Here is a 14,314-nt window from a genome sequence, read left to right on the forward strand (position 1 = left end):
GCGAGGGGTTGGTCACTGAGGTAATTTTTGTACAAGGGCTAGGTAATTTAGCAGTAATCCAAATGAAATTTTGGGTAATCTAATGTTTGGGTAATCTAATTTTTAGGAAATTTTAACTAATCTAAGGGTAATATTAAATAATCTGTTGGTAATTCTAGGTATTTCTAAAATAATCTTAGATAATCTGAGGTAATCTAAGGTAATCGTTGATTTTTTTAGTGAACGTTATTGATGGATGAGCATGTTGTATTTTTTTGTTGTATTTTATACAATAACATACATTTTTAATCAATTTTTGGAGTTGACCTAAAAAGAAGCTTTTTTATAATCTAGAAATTATCATCGTTAAGTTTTTGCGGTAGCGCATCTTGTAATGCTTTTTCTCTCAGGCTGCGGATACACGAGCGTTTAAAAATTGCGAAATTGCCAAACTATTATGCAAATTTCTTTGCGTTAAAAAATTGCCCTAAAGTAAATTGTTTAGTTCTTTAAAACGGAATTTTTTCTCTCGAAATGAACAATGGTTTGTTTTCCTGCTGATAATGGATACAGATGGGAATAATGCCGTTCAAATTGGCATGTAAAGTTTCATAAGTCAGGCGTCCACCTATTATTCAAAACAAATTTTAAAGAAGCTAAAAGAACTAAAAATACAAATATATAAAAATTTGAAATACATCCTTATCTACAATGAAAAGATATGTGCTGTGATGATGCTTTTACGCACCTGACGCAATTCTTCGTCGTTTGTTTATGGTGCAGCTCCGCGATAATTGTCTTTTTCGTATTTATCTACGCGACAAAATTAGGCGCTAGGCACGAGAGAGCATGCTACTCTTCTTTAATACGTCACATCGGTCCCTAGGGACCGGCGCTAGACTTTTTGTTTAGGCCTCAGCACTGGCGGCAGATTTTTTGTTCTTGTTATCGCTGCGCACGTGTTGATCGTAAGAATATAATACTTAAAACATTAATGTAATTTATTAAAACAAGATAAACAAAAGTGAGGTTTGTTTGTATATTCATTACAGAAGGTTGTAACTTTTTGCGTTACATTTTTGGCTACCTTTGATCCAAAAAGTCAGGGCCTCGAGTGCAGCTCATTTGCAAGTGGAGAGGAAAACATACGAAGACAAGCCCCAGTCTTTAAGCGGGCTACGTTACCTGACATTTGTTTATACTTGCCTATCGACGAGTGGCCCGGAAGGGGGGCCCGCTTGACTGTGGCGTGAATGGAACGGCACGTAAAACCGGCGTGGCAATTACATGTTAACTGCTAATTCTTACACGTGATTAATAACCATGAACGTCGACGATACGGCAAGCTGGCAGCTCTCTACTAAATTGGTAGAAGCACGAGGGGGATTTGGTGCTGGCAGATGGTGATTAAAAAAGCGAGGGAGAATAATGAGGCGGGAATTAACAATAAAAATATAACAACGTATATTTTGATATTCTTGGGTTAGTAGAAGATGCAAGATTTTGCACGCGGTTCGCCGGCGTGCGTTACAAAATCGCGGGATGTTATGCAGCGGCTAAATTATCGGATAGTGTCGTTCGACAATGACACGCGGAAAGATTTGATAACTCCAGCGACACGGTATCCTAGAGAGAAGGTGCACACTTCAAAAGGGAGTATTGCGAAATAACTCGCCACGTACACGCCAGATGAATGATCTTGCGACTTCTTTACAAGTACTATTATGCGAAATTCTACCCGGAAACACACGAAACTCACACGTACAATTACATGACTTACAAGACAACGACGGCTTGGCTGTGGCGATACAGGCGCAAATACCGGAATTAAAATAATTACGTTAATACGGCGGGATCGAGCGAGCGACGTCGCGGCTGTGGAAATTGCTACTTTAACAGACTTTACAATATTACACGTAAATACACGACAATTACGGAATGGACTCTACTTAATTTTGCTAGTCGCGATGTCACCCGCGTTCGATTGTGGAATCGTTGACTTTGTAGCTTTCAATTAACGCTCGTCTCACCCTTCGATACGGCGCGACACGGAACTTCTTTCCTTTGCGTCCTCTTTAATCGGTAGTTCTGGAGCTGGATCTGCTTTTTTCTCTGGTCCGGGGCACACTCACAGCACAAGTGAGTATTGATCTTTGATCCCGCGGGAAGCCCGCGGTGTCTTGCTCCACCCATCGCCACGGCCACTTCCGCATTAGCTGTTATCAGGCGGCTAGATCCGGGCGATGTGCGCGTTGCTCTGCGCCTATGACGTTTCCAGCATGAGGCTCAAATTTGGTAATCGTCGTTAACGGCGTTTCTGTGCCTCCGGAAACTGATCTCGAACGGCCGCATCCCTCAGACTGGGGATGGCTTCCGTCTCCGGCCCGTGACAGTTCCTTCTCACACTTCTAGCACAACTGTTCTCGTTCTCGACTTTCCCCGGCTGGCCGTGAGGTGATTCTACGTCGCCTCCGCCTCGGGACGAATATCATTACGATTGCTTCTGCAAACAGAGATTAAGATAGGCAGCTTGTCTGTTTACGCGGCAAACGGAAGGAGAGTGTGGGCGGTACAACCTGCAAGTTTCCGCGTCTCGGGGTGTTCCGATCACTCGGTGATGGCTCTGGATTCTTGCTTCCCTCTGGGTGGACGAGACGGTCGATTATTACAAGTGGTTTCTCGTAGTCACCGGCTTTTCTTCTGACCGATCTGTTTTTATTTGAAAATTAATAACGAGTACACAGACGATTACACACACTTAAACGATCGCGCCAACGGAAACGCGCTTGATCCTGAGTTCGAAGGACGCAGCATGCGTGTCGTGCCTCGCGGTCAGACCATACGGCCCTTGTGACGGACAACGAGCGCAAGTTGCACCGTCACAGTGCAAAATATTTTAAAAGATTCTGTACATTAATTATTCCTTGGATTCGTTTTAGAATTGTTGAGAATTGCTGTTTCAAAAAGTTGTACATGCTATACGTGCTCACAGAAGACTTCATTGTTTCATTGTTTCGCGCATACACACACGCAACGTATCTAGCTACCGAGAAATAATCGGAAACAGTTTTTTATGTTTCGAGTTTGTGCTTGATGTAAGCTGCTTGCTCTGTGCTTGATACAGTTTTTGTTATTATTTTGTGGTTTTATTATCAAAATCGACCAAAATGAAAAATTCTGAACAATCATCGAGGGAATTGCCAACTGAAATTAATCTATCAATAAATTAAAAATAGCTAAAAAAATCATCTTTTTGTTGGTTATTCAATAATGATAAAACAATAAGCAATGTCAGATTAATGCGTGTCAGATAAAATCCTATGAATTTTCACAATCTAAGTCATCAAGTAGACACTGAAAATGACAATTCGGAGGTTGTAATAAATACCGAAATGTATTATGCCGTTTATTATGATACTGGATAGTACATTGGAAGGGTCTTGGAAAAATTAACTAATGGAATGTTTAAAATAAAATTTTTGTTTTAAAATTTAGAAGTTTTTAAGTGGTTTTTTTTACATTCGAGGTTTTATGGTAAAAAAATTGGTTATACATTTATGATTCAAAATATTGTCCATCGCTGACCACTACTTTCTCCCGTCTTTCGGGCAGCGTATGAATTCCGCGTCGAAAAAACTGTTCATTTTTTAAGGCGATCCACGTATCGATCCAATTTTTGACTTCTTCATAAGAACGAAATTGCTGGTCAGCCAGGCCGTGTGTTGAAACAAATGATACTTAGAGGGAGCAATGTCTGGAGAATCCGACGGGTGGGACAGGACTTCCCAATTCAACGTTTCCAAGTATGTTTTGACCAACATGAGGTCGAGCATTGTCATGCTGCAAAATTACTTTATTGTGTTTCTCGTTATATTGCGGCCGTTTGTCTTTCAATGCTTGGCTTAAACGCAATAATTTCTTTCGATACAGGTTGCCTGTGATTGTTTCAGACGGTTTTAGCAGCTCATAATACACTACGCCGAGCTGGTTCCACCAAATACAGAGCACGACTTTTGAACTGTGAATATTTGGTTTGGTCATCGATGTGGAAGCATGACCGGGAAGTCCTCATGATTTTTTGCGCTTGAGGTTATCGTAATGGACTCATTTTTTGTCCCCAGTCACAATGCGATGCAGAAATCCTTTCCGTTTGTGTCTTTCAAGCAGCTGTTCACAAGCAAACAAATGCCGTTTAATATCTCTCGATTTCAAGTCGTACATCACCTAATTTCCTTGTTTCTGAATCATTCCCATAACTTTCAGGCGTTTTAAAATGGCTTGTTGAGTCACTTCTAATGATCCTGTCAATTTTTACGTTTGACACGAGTCTTCATGAAGTAATGCCTCCAATTTTGCATCTTTGAAAATGTTTTCTGTTTCACTGCCATGCCGGTTTTTGATGTCAAAATCACTGTTCTTGAAGCGTTGAAACCATTTACGATACATTCTTTCACTAATAGCGGTCTCACCATAAGTATTTTAGAGCATTCGATGAGCCTCAGCCGCAGGTTTCTTTATATTGAAGCAAAAAATTAAAATCTCCCGTAAATGACGAGAATTTGGATCGTCTACTGACATTTTCAATCGAGAATAACTTTACGATGCGGACACAAATCGACTAATGTTTTGATGGGGTTGCTGACAAATGCCCAAGTTTATTATATGACGTCTACATCTGTTTATTTCTATCACCACATACCGCTAAAGTCATTTATTGAAAAACGGAAGCAAAATTGTATACTTAATATATTTTATCGCTTTACTAACATGCAGGTTGTTAATCCTTTAACTAGTTTTTAATCTGATAGAAAACTGATTATAAAACAATTAAAAAAAGGTTTTAGTTACATTAGGATTTTAAGAATTTTTAAATACATACACAGAAAAGTTTTAAGATATTTGTTTTCCAAATGTACCTTTTTATTTATACTTAACTTGATTAGTTGCAAAATTTTTAATTTAACATTAAATTACAATATTGTTTAACAAAGTTTATATTACTATTGGTGTTTTTTTTTTAATATTTTTTATTTTATAAAATGCTTATTAATATTTATTATGTGCTAACTTCATAGAGGTTTAATATTTATATTTAATTGAATATTGTTTTGTTAGCATTAAAAAATTTCAAACGTTATGTGTAGTCAAACTTCTTCCTATGTATACATATAATACATAGGGAAAACTGGGGCAATTTGGGACGGGGCACTTCGAAAAATGGAAATCTTTTTATGGCTACATATTAAAAATTTACTTTAAATACTGTAAACACGTTCTAATGTAACGAAGCTGCTAACAAAGTTTTGTTGGTAACGGCCTCATATTAAAGTCGTAGTAGTGAAAAATGTGTTTTGCGACAGTCGAAGTAATTTCTGATAATCAGTATTTCTTTGAAATTTAAGTAAGATAAATAAGATTTTTTTTTAAACTTTAAATGTATCGTGTCTAATTGAACGTATTTGAAACATTTAGTGTTTACTTTTTGCTGTGTGGTGTATATTTTTTGTCGATCATACGTAATAATGCGCACATTGATGTTTGGGCAATTTGAAACACCAAATGTTGAATCGTCGTTTGGATGATTTTTTTTCTTTCATATTTACGTTCAATGTACCAAATACACAATTTAATACTTAACAGATGTAATTATTATACACGAAATACGAATAGTCTCTGACTTGTTCCGAAAATGCTAAAGCAATAAAATTCCTTATTGTGCTCCTATTTGTATTCTTTTATTGTATGTAACATTTCTTCATAATATTATATATCCTTTTTTGAATAAAACAAAATCTTAACAATAGCTTTTTTACGTTTTTTTTTATCTTAAAACATAAATTTCAAAATATTTTTGGACTAGATTCGAATTACTCCGGGCTCGGGGCTATTCGAAATATTTGGCATTGATCGACATTTTCATATTACTTTAAAGCAAGTACATTTTCGTGTTCTATCTATAATGGCATTGTGAAGGGAAAGGTTCACCCTTTTAAACCGTCCAACTTTTTTTTTAATGAATATAGAACTTAGGAGACGCAAAAGAAAAAAAGTCTTCCGAGTTGCCCCGGTCTCTCCTATTCTGTTTGCAAAATTTTTATATTTTTGTGTTTCTTTATGCAATAAATATTTGTTTTATAAAATGGAGTTTTTTTTAAGCAGTGAAAATCTAAAATTGATCTGAAGAAATAATACTTTAGTTACTTGTATAGAGTGTATGAAGTTAGCTTCTCTTTTTTGAAAATTACTATTCTGAAAGTTGTTCCAGGTTATTCTGACTTTGTTCCACATTGTTCCAAAGTGATATTATTTTATTTTTAATGGTACTCCAATAAAACGAAACAAACTCGTATAAGGTAATCTTAGATGAGCAAAGTGAATTTGGAAAAATCTTAGGTAATCTCAGAAAATATGACGTAATTTTTGATACTCTAAGGTAATCTTGGGTAATATAAGATAGTATTTCATAATCTGAGGTAGTATTTGGTAATCTTAAAAATCCAAAGTAATTCAAAGGTAATCCGTATCAAGTGTGATTTTTGAACACCATAATCGCTGACCAATCCTTTGTTTATAGGCTAAACTTTCAAGTTTATTGACCATTTATTTTAATAACATAATTTGTAAAAGTGATAATAGGGTTTGCAAAATGCACTGCAAGTACTGAAAATCTGTAGTATACATAATGTTAACTATAGATTTTTAGCGTATATTGGACTACAGCCCGGATTAGTAGTAGTGTAATATGAAAATTGTTCTAAATTTATAAATTTGAAAATTTTTACAAAAAATTTTGCCAGTTATTATACAGTGTTAATATATACTTTTTCTATTTTTTAATTTGTATTTTTATTTACGTATTGAGTTAAATCCAAAGAAAAATATTTTTTGTCACACTTTTCTAATACTATACACCCATAAAATTTTATTATAATCAGTGATGAACATCTCGAGAACTCCTCTTGTCAGTGTTGCGCTTCAATAACTTAAAATTATCTAGAAATAAATTATATATAAATTTATTTAAAATAAGATAAAGATGACTTAATTTTTATTTAATTTGATAAAAGATAGAATTATAGTTTTATTTATATAATTTTTAAATAAAATCGCTGTTAAGTAAAAAAATTTAGAATATGAAAACAATATATTTATTTATTTATTTCTAAATCTTTATTTCTTAAAAATAAAAGTTATTCAAATGATTTAATTTGACAAAAAATATTTTTTTTTTATTTAACTCAATACGCAAACAAAAATAAAAATTAAAAAATAAAAGAAATATATATTAACACTATATAATAACTGGCAAAATTTTTTATAAAAGTTTTTAAATTTTTAAATTTAGAACAATTTTTATGTTACACTACTACTGACCTAGGCTGTAGTTCGATATACGCTAAAAATCTATAGTTAACATTATGTATACTACAGATTTTCAGTACTTGCAGTGCATTTTGCAAACCCTGTTGTTATCACTTTTAAAAATTTTCTTATTAAAATAAATGGTTGATAAACTTGAAAGTTTAGCCTATAAACAAGGGGTTAGTCAGCGGTTGAGAAGTGATTCTTCAAAATGGAAACTGTTTTTAAGAATTTTTTTAATTTGAACAATTTTGAAAACCACTCTGGTATTTTTCTTTCTACTTAACATACACAAAGTTTCATCATTATAACTTGAGTGGTTTTCGAAATTTTTGAAAAAGATGAAGTTGTGAAAATAGGCATTCTCGAGAAAATGACGGTTAAATATTTAGAGTACCTATAGTACCGTTACAGAAGAACGATTGTCGAATCACCGGTGTCGCATCCGGCGTTATGAAAATTATATTATACAACAGTCTCCGAGTAAAACGGTTTTGTTATTGTTTTTTTTGCCTAGATCTTATAAAAAAGCTAGAAGATGTAACGGTACTATAGGTGCTGAAAATATTTAATTGTTACTTTCTCGAGGATACCTAATTTTCATCACTTACGGCTTTACTGTAATAAATGTGAGTGAATATTACATACCCATAAAATTTTATTAAGATCAGTGATGCACTGGTTGCGAGCTCTCCTTGTAAGTCGTTTCAGACATATGATCATATGAAGTTTTTGTTTTGAATTAGTGTAAGGAATTTACCTTTTAAAATCTTTTAGAGAACTTATAATTATCTTATATACATAGAGGAATTATATAAAAAGGAAAAGCAAAATATTTAGAAAAAATAAATAAAACAATATAAAATAATATAATATAAATACAAAACCGTGATTTGTATACAACAAATTAAATAGAAGATGGACTGAAACGGTCATCTTGGTACTCAAATAATATTTTATGTGATTTTTACATACAGTTTTTAATTGATTTGAACTGCGCGCCGTTACTTTAGGTTTTAATCACCTCTTGAAATGAACTAGAATAGTATTATTACATAATTAAATTAAAAATCAATTTTATTAATAGCGATGCTAATTAGCATCTCTAAAATTCCCCCTATTCGGAAGAAAAAAATCTATTTTGCGAAAAATATTACCTCAGCCAGGATTCGAATCTGGATCTTCCTATATTCCGTGCAGACGTCCTATCAATTCGATTACCGAAACATGTAATAAGGAAAGGTAAGGCAAGACAGGGTGGTGGGGTAAAATGGGGTAGCACCTATCGCTTGATTTGAATGCAAGAATTACAATCAAGCGTTATATAGTCCTTTGGTCGTTAAAGTTAACTACGAGCTAGTGAAGTGGGCAGCTGCGTTATTGAGTTAAACCATAATTTATATTTTTTGTGATTTTCTTGTAATAATGCACCCCATAAGAACACGCATCGTTTCTAATGATGAGCAATCGGAGACTAGCTTGGTTTAAAAAGGCACCAGGGTACAGTATGTCTAATTCAAACATTAAAAATTAACTCTACCTAGCGTTCGATAGAAGAGCGAGATCCATGTCGAGCATGAGCGGCGCGCATTTGCATTCCGTTGGGAAACTAGCGAATTTCCCGCTATTGCATTTCTGCAAAAGCAGAATAATTGTACAATTGGCAAGCGCACGAACATTTATGAGAAAACTCGAAAGTGCTAATTTTGAGATATAAATAACGGCAATTAGCGCATCGAGCACTCCGTTGGAAACCAACATACTGTTTTTGTTTATTGAGTTCTGATACTTTGATTCCGATATCAGCACTGGTCTAAGGTCCGTATTCAGAGTCGTTTCTCAAATTATTTTGATTAGACGAGAAGGGACAAGATTGTGCGGAGGAAAGTTGAGTAACTGTGCGCAAGATTGCATATTCTGTCTGGTAATTGACCATAGCCACTCATAGCGCAATTTTTCTCATGAAACATCTAATTAGCGACGTGGACAATCCATATGTTAGCCGAACAGACTTGAATCTGATAACATCTTGTTATTTAATCTTGTACATAAATTACATGTTTAATTCAAATTTAATCTTTTTTTAATCTTTTTTAACGAAAAGAAAACAAGAAATTTTTTTTTTGTAAACTAAACATTTATTACGTTTACATTAATATATTCTGTTTTAATTAATTTACCTGGGTTCCGATCTTATTTTCAATCAGTCTTAATACTGTATTTTCGGTGCAGAAGTCCCGATCGATTCGGATTACTTTTTTTTTAAATCGATTTAATCGCATACGAGGTGTGTTCAAAAAGTATCGCGAATTTTGTGTTTTTTCAAAAATTATTTATTTATTCATGAATATCTATTTTGTCCCCTTCAAAGTAATCCCCATGAGATATTATACACTTGTGCCAACGGTTTTTCCAATCTTCGAAGCATTTCAAAAAATCATTTTTTTTTATCTTGTTCAGCTCCTCCTTCGATGCCGTCTTTATCTCGTCAAGCGTAGCGTAACGTCGTCCTTTCATGGGCCTCTTCAGTTTAGGGAACAAGAAAAAGTCACAGGGGGCCAGATCTGGGGAATACGGTGGCTGCGGCATCATTAGTGTGTTGTTTTTGGCCAAAAAGTCGCGCACAAGCAACGATGTGTGAGCAGGGGCGTTATCGTGGTGCAAAAGCCAATTTTTGTTCTTCCACAAATCCGGGCGTTTCTGGCGGATTGCTTCGCGCAAATTGCGCATAACTTGCAGGTAATATTCCTTATTGACCGTTCTACCCTGTGGCAAGAACTCATGATGCACCACGCCCCTGCAATCGAAGAAAACTGTCAGCAAAACTTTCACATTCGACCGAACTTGGCGCGCTTTTTTCGGTCTTGGTTCGTGCGGCAGCTTCCATTGAGATGATTGAGCTTTGGTTTCCACGTCATAACCATAAACCCACGATTCGTCACCAGTTATGACCCTCTGGAGCAAATTTGGGTCGTCGCGGACAGAGTCCAACATCTCATTAGCAATGTTCATGCGATGCTGTTTTTGGTCGCAATTGAGCAATTTTGGTACGAATTTCGCGGCGACCCGTCTCATGCCCAAATCATTGATAAAAATCGAATGGCACGAGCCAATCGATATGTTTAGGTCCTCAGCAACTTCTCTAACGGTGATTCGACGATTGGCCAATACCATTTTCTCCACTTCATTAATTTTTTCGTCTGTTGTTGAAGTGCTCGGGCGCCCGGCACGCTCTTCGTCGTTCACATCTTCTCGGCCTTCTGAGAACATTTTGTACCACCGATAAACGTTGCTTCGGTCCAAGGTAGCTTCTCCGTATGCCACAGTCAACATTCGGAATGCATCCGCGCACTTAATTTCGTTTTTCACACAAAATTTGATACAGGTTCTTTGATCCATTTTTTTGAATAGGTAAAAATCGAAGACGATCCAAAACACGTGCAAGCAAAGCAGCTGTCAACAATTAAGTGAACATTCAAAATGGCCGAGCTTGTCGGCATAAGTGAGAGACATGAGTACCAACATAACGCCACAAAAAGATCGAAATTCGAATATACGTAACCCGCGAAAATTCAAAATTCGCGATACTTTTTGAACACACCTCGTATACGTGATTCTGAGATATTTTACACAATGTAATTTCTTAGATTATATTACAAAAAATTATTACAAAATACGAAACAATATTACAAAAACTGCTATTCCATTTGATAGAAGACGTTTTCTAGTTTGTACTTATGTTTTTAAAGTTTCATTTTTAGTTTTTATTTTATATTACCCAAAAACAAAGTAATATTGATGACTTTCTTTTATGTGACTAGTACTATTTTTATCATTTTTTTTCTTTGTGTTGTAGGATGATTATAAATTGTAAACGTAAGACGAATCGAGGAAAATTGTCAGAAAATGCAATGTGTAATTTTTAGGACTATATCCTGTCTTACCCTGCCCGTTGAACAAGATGGGAAAAAATGCTTTTTTTTTAATTTTTAAATAAAGTTTATAATTTTTTAAAGATTTTTATTAATGATAGTTATATTAAAAGATGGATCTCCAATGGATAGTTTAGAAGATGATTCGTTAATTGAAAATCTAGCTTTTATTTATTATCAAACCTTAACTACTCTGTCTTGTCCTACCCTCCACTATCACTTTCTTGCAATAATTAATATTAGACGAATATCAATGTTAGTTGAACGCCGTTTTCAAGTAACATAATATCAACAATAAGTTTCAAAATTTGAACCGATGAAAATGTCAAACATAAACATAAGACGACCATTATGTTACAGCGGATCTTAATGCTGAATAATAACTTTTACAATCTCCAGCTTATGTGAATTGTGAGCTGCATTTTTGCCGGACTTGAAATACAGTTATTATTTGCCAGAACAAGTAATATTAAATTGATGAACAGTTAAATAGTTTTGATGCTCGGAAGTATTTATGAATTCCACTTTTCAAGAAAAGTGGAAAAACTAAAGAATTTTATTTAAAAAAAAATAACATCTTAGCTAAGATTCGAATCTGGGTCTCTCTACATTATGTGCAGGTGTCCTACCAATTCACGAGGTATATCGTATTCTCGATAAAAACTGATTCATATTTGTAAATTTTTGAACCAAAATCTATATTTTTAAACGATTGGATTTTTTCTATCAAAAATTCTTAGACAGGGAAATATTTAAAAATTATTTATGTAAATTTTCACTCAGAATTGGTATACAGAATAGTAATTATGTTTATGATAGTTGAGAGATCTTGCATCAGATAGTGTTGAAATCGAAGACAAAGACGGACAATGTATCCATGAATGCGTTTGACAAAATACGTTAGTCTGCTCGCCTGGCTTGGCGCCATTTCCCTTACTCTTCGCCCGGCGCACGATCGCGTGCCGTTCGACTCTATCGAAAAAAAATCTGCAGTACCGACGTCGAGTGAGTTTGACCGTCACTCCAGCTTCGTTTTAACTCTTAAACACACCTATTCTGTAAAATACGGAAACACATTTTCGGGTCTGGGAGACTTTTTCAATTTTGAGAAACTAATTTTGATTACAATCAATATTTTTCAACAATTTTTTTTAAATAAAAGTTTAGAATTTCAGAAATGTGATTAATGTGCGTAATCGGCTTTGCCGAAAAATGACTTTTTTGTAAAGTTATAAAAGAAAAACGATTAAATAAAAATGAGCAATTGTTGAAAAATTTACTTTAAAAAATTATTTCCGCAATAACAAACTTTAAAATACGGCATTTTAAAGCTAAAGAGTCATACTTTCAAAAAAATTATGGTAGTCATATTTTTTTTAATTATAAGTATATAAGAAGAAAAATATTAGGTATTTTTGGTCTAAAAATCTACTTAAAAAAAAAAAATCTTTGCAACAAAAAACTTTTAAAGACTTTACAATATGTCGTTTTAAAGCTAGAGTCATACTTTAAAAAAATTGTTATTCTCATTTTTATTAAAAAATATACTTACGTAATAAGGCGAATATGAGGTATTAATTTACATCCTCGTTTATTTTACCACTTTTATGGAGTGAAGATAACAGGACAACTTTGTTTTTTTTTTAACAGTAAAATATTAAAGTATTTGTATCACCATACTACACTGTGCCAAAAGATGCATTCAATTTGAAAGATTGTGATATCTTTCTTTTATTTCTGCGCAAAGCGCCAACCATACTTATTTTATACTTATTTTATAGGCTTTTTCTATTGCGATTAAAATCTCAATAAAATTAAACTCATTATTGCATGTAACATTTCTATTACTATGGTAAATTGGATTGCATAAAATATGTACGTAATTACTAGGGACAGTCTCGCCGTAAGATGTATTAACGTTTCCTGTGTACGGAATTGCTTTATACATATATGCAGTTTTGGCGTTATTTAATAAAACTATTTTTATTCGATATTTACTGGGCTTATTTTTTATGTATATTTTAACAGAATCTACTAGTCCTAAAAGTTGCTTGTTGAGCAATAATTGATCATAAAGTATTCTGACGTATAATTAGCCGTACAATTTTTAATAAATAAATCTCATAATTTACGAATTGGTGCTAATATATCGCATGCTTTTCTCTGAGTACGAGTTTTTTTTATTGTCAAAACGTAAACGCGCACTTATAAATTGAAAACAGCGTAAAGACATTGTACATTTATACATTATATTGTTAAATCAAATTTAGCTGATCATAATTCTTCAACCGCAACGTCTTTTTACATACCAGAAAAATACAATAAACCCAAATATGCTTTTAGTTTAATTATATTTACAAGTCTTGACGAACAAGAAGAAATATTACGATTCAAATGATTTATTTTCGCGTTTGTATGCGTCAAAATAATCTTGAGCATTTATTTGTAAGAAGAGCCAACCAAAATTCTAATGCTCTCGCACGTGCATTTTTATTTTTTATACCCTGTAAATGAATGACTATAGTCATTTACATATATGCATATATCCTTATATGCTTATTCGCATTTATGCTTGATCATGTACGAATTTTATTTCAGAAGTAATGAGATACCATTTATGTTTGTTTTTTCCACGAACAAGTCATTGTCTTGTACTCGTTGTTCCTCCTTTTTCTTCTCTATCTTATAATTTTAATAGTTCTGAGATACATATTTTTAATAATAGGATGGTCATTTAATTCTATAGGGGAGACCGGGGCAATTCGGCAGACGGGGTAATTCGAAAAATGGAAATATCTTTTTATGGGCATAACATTAAAAATTTACTTTAAATACTGTAAACACGTCCTAATATAACGATGTTGCTAACAAAGTTTTGTTGGCAACGGCATCATATTGAAGTCGTAATAGTGAAAAATATGTTTTGCGACAGTCAAAGTAATTTCTGATAACCAGCATTTCTTAAAAATTTAAATAAGATAAATAAAATTCTTTTTTAAAACTTTGAATGTATTGTGTCCATTTGAATGTATTTGAAACAT

General features: G+C 33.7%; 1 protein-coding gene across 5 annotated transcripts in view; it reads left to right on the forward strand.

Annotated features, from left to right (window-relative positions):
- Positions 1-14,314, forward strand: part of LOC105202481 (cdc42 homolog) — a 99,580-nt gene that overhangs the window by 4,718 nt on the left and 80,548 nt on the right. The window contains exon 1 of one of the 5 annotated variants that reach the window (XM_039451913.1): positions 243-3,782. The exons of the other annotated variants lie outside the window; for them this stretch is intronic. Within the exon in view, the coding sequence (XP_039307847.1) occupies positions 3,730-3,782 (53 nt within the window). The 5' untranslated portion in view covers positions 243-3,729. Of the gene's footprint in view, positions 1-242; positions 3,783-14,314 lie in introns of those variants that run through there. 5 annotated transcript variants of the gene reach the window in all.

This window comes from Solenopsis invicta, chromosome 7 (assembly GCF_016802725.1).
Source record: "Solenopsis invicta isolate M01_SB chromosome 7, UNIL_Sinv_3.0, whole genome shotgun sequence".
Classification (NCBI taxonomy): domain Eukaryota; kingdom Metazoa; phylum Arthropoda; class Insecta; order Hymenoptera; family Formicidae; genus Solenopsis; species Solenopsis invicta.